General features: G+C 35.1%; 1 protein-coding gene across 1 annotated transcript; it reads left to right on the top strand.

Moving 5' to 3' along the window:
• Positions 1 to 3: 3 nt before the first annotated feature.
• On the top strand, positions 4 to 659 carry LOC144219127 (olfactory receptor 52Z1P-like; the record flags this gene model as incomplete). Its single annotated transcript, XM_077749079.1, is given in 2 exon segments — positions 4 to 310; positions 313 to 659. Coding segments are annotated over 2 exon segments (654 nt in total), but the record flags the coding sequence as incomplete, so codon positions are not given.
• Between the last annotated feature and the right edge of the window lie 1,322 nt (positions 660 to 1,981).

Below are 1,981 nucleotides of genomic sequence, written 5' to 3'. Positions count from 1 at the left end.
TGTTGTGTATCCCAAATGTTTTTTCTCCACTTCATCTTTGTGGCAGAGTCTGCCATATTGCTGGCCATGGCATTTGACTGCTATGTGGCCATCTGTTATCCGCTAAGATACACTACCAATCTAACCCCCTCGGTCATTGGAAAAATGGGCATTGCATCTGTGATTAGGAGTTTCTTCATCTGCTTCCCCTTGGTTTTTCTGGTTTATCGGCTTACTTACTGTGGGAGGAATACTATTCATCACTCATATTGTGAACATATGGGCATTGCCAGGCTAGCCTGTGATAGCATCAAAGTCCACAGCTACTATGGGTGATTGTAGCCCTATTTTCTACATGCCTGGATGTGGTGCTTATCATCTCCTATGCTCTTATACTCTGTACTGTGTTTAGAATTCCTTCCCAAGATGCTCGACTCAAGACTCTGGGTACTTGTGGCTCCCATGTCTGTGTTATCCTGCTGTTCTATACTCCAGCCTTCTTTTCATTCTTTGCTCACCAATCTGGGGGCCACAGTATACCACTCCATGTACACATCCTCCTTGCCAATCTTTATGTGGTAGTACCAGCCACCCTCAACCCCATCATTTATGGAGTTAAGACCAAGCAAGTTCAGGAGAAATTTGTGCAGGTCTTTTCTGTGAGCAAGAAATTCTGCTGATGTAGACTATACAGCCTAATTTTTCATTTTTCTATGTAACTTCACTAATTGAAGAGTACTTAAAATTATATCAGACATCTTATATCACGTCAGCATTTAGGAGGGGGTGGTAACAGTAAATTTTTGAGATCGTGTTAAAATCATAATTAATTAATTAATTGCTGCTTTTGTTCAGGGCAGTTTCAGACCAAGGGCACTTCAGATTCTGCATAAATTTGAGTACAGTTACAACAGATGTAAAGCACAATAACTCAATAGTTACCTTCAATTTCACACTGACACAGAAAAATAGGAAAAGTGAAAACACACCCCACCTACTCAAAAAATGGAAAAAAACAAAATCAACTTAACAGCTTTTCAGCCTCTTTTCCCATATTATCTTTGTATTTCAGAGAAAATAGTACTTACATATTTTGCACTGCAATCTAGTAGTTGAACATTTGGGTTCTAAGTTGACTCTAAGATTTGAATTTTATATGTCTCATCTTTGTAAAGAGGGTCTATCCTTTCTGGGCTTCTTGATCTTTATACTGAACATAAAATATTACATATTTTATGAGGTTATTGAAAGTATTAAATAAGATGATTTACACAAAGCTTCTAAGACTGTGCATAACACACAATGAAATCAAAGAATGCTACCTATTGTTATGAGTAACATAATCAGTCTGCATCCTACAAACACTGGGCCTGCAGGATAGAGAAAGGAGGCTCTTGATTATATTTCTTCTTTTCTGCACATAATGTCAGACATTATGGGACAAAATGATTTAGGTAATTTGGGACATCAAACCATTTTAATTTCTCAATGATAAAGCAGGAGAAAGATTTTGTCAGAGATAGAAATTTAAGAATTATTAGCATATATTTTACCTAAGGCATTAAAATGCATCAAAAATCCCTATCTCCTCCTCAAATGAGTCTAAAACTAGCAGTAACCACTCTGGTCTTTATGTGAATGCACTATGAACCGCATTTTTTTCACAAAAACAGCAATAATTACTACTGTTACTAACTATAGTTAAAGATATTCATAAAGGAATTAAAGCAAGAATGATATGTCAAAGGACATAAATAATTAATAAAATAGTAAAGAGTAATTAAATAACATAGGAATTTTTCATGTTTACTTATAGAAGTACTTGTGCAAACTTAGAAATATGTGTTTATTTGTTCATTCCATTGCTGATGAAGGTGAAAATTGAACATAAATGCGTAAGATGAATGCACTACAGTACACTTTCTTAAAAAATATAGTGCAGTTATTACACTGAAAATGTTACAACGAAGTGATAATATGGAAATAAACTTACAGTTTTTAA

Source organism: Crocuta crocuta, unplaced genomic scaffold (assembly GCF_008692635.1).
Source record: "Crocuta crocuta isolate KB4526 unplaced genomic scaffold, BGI_CrCroc_1.0 C29065575, whole genome shotgun sequence".
NCBI lineage: Eukaryota > Metazoa > Chordata > Mammalia > Carnivora > Hyaenidae > Crocuta > Crocuta crocuta.
Note: the sequence above shows the minus strand (reverse complement) of the source record. Positions and strands in the feature narration are given on the sequence as shown.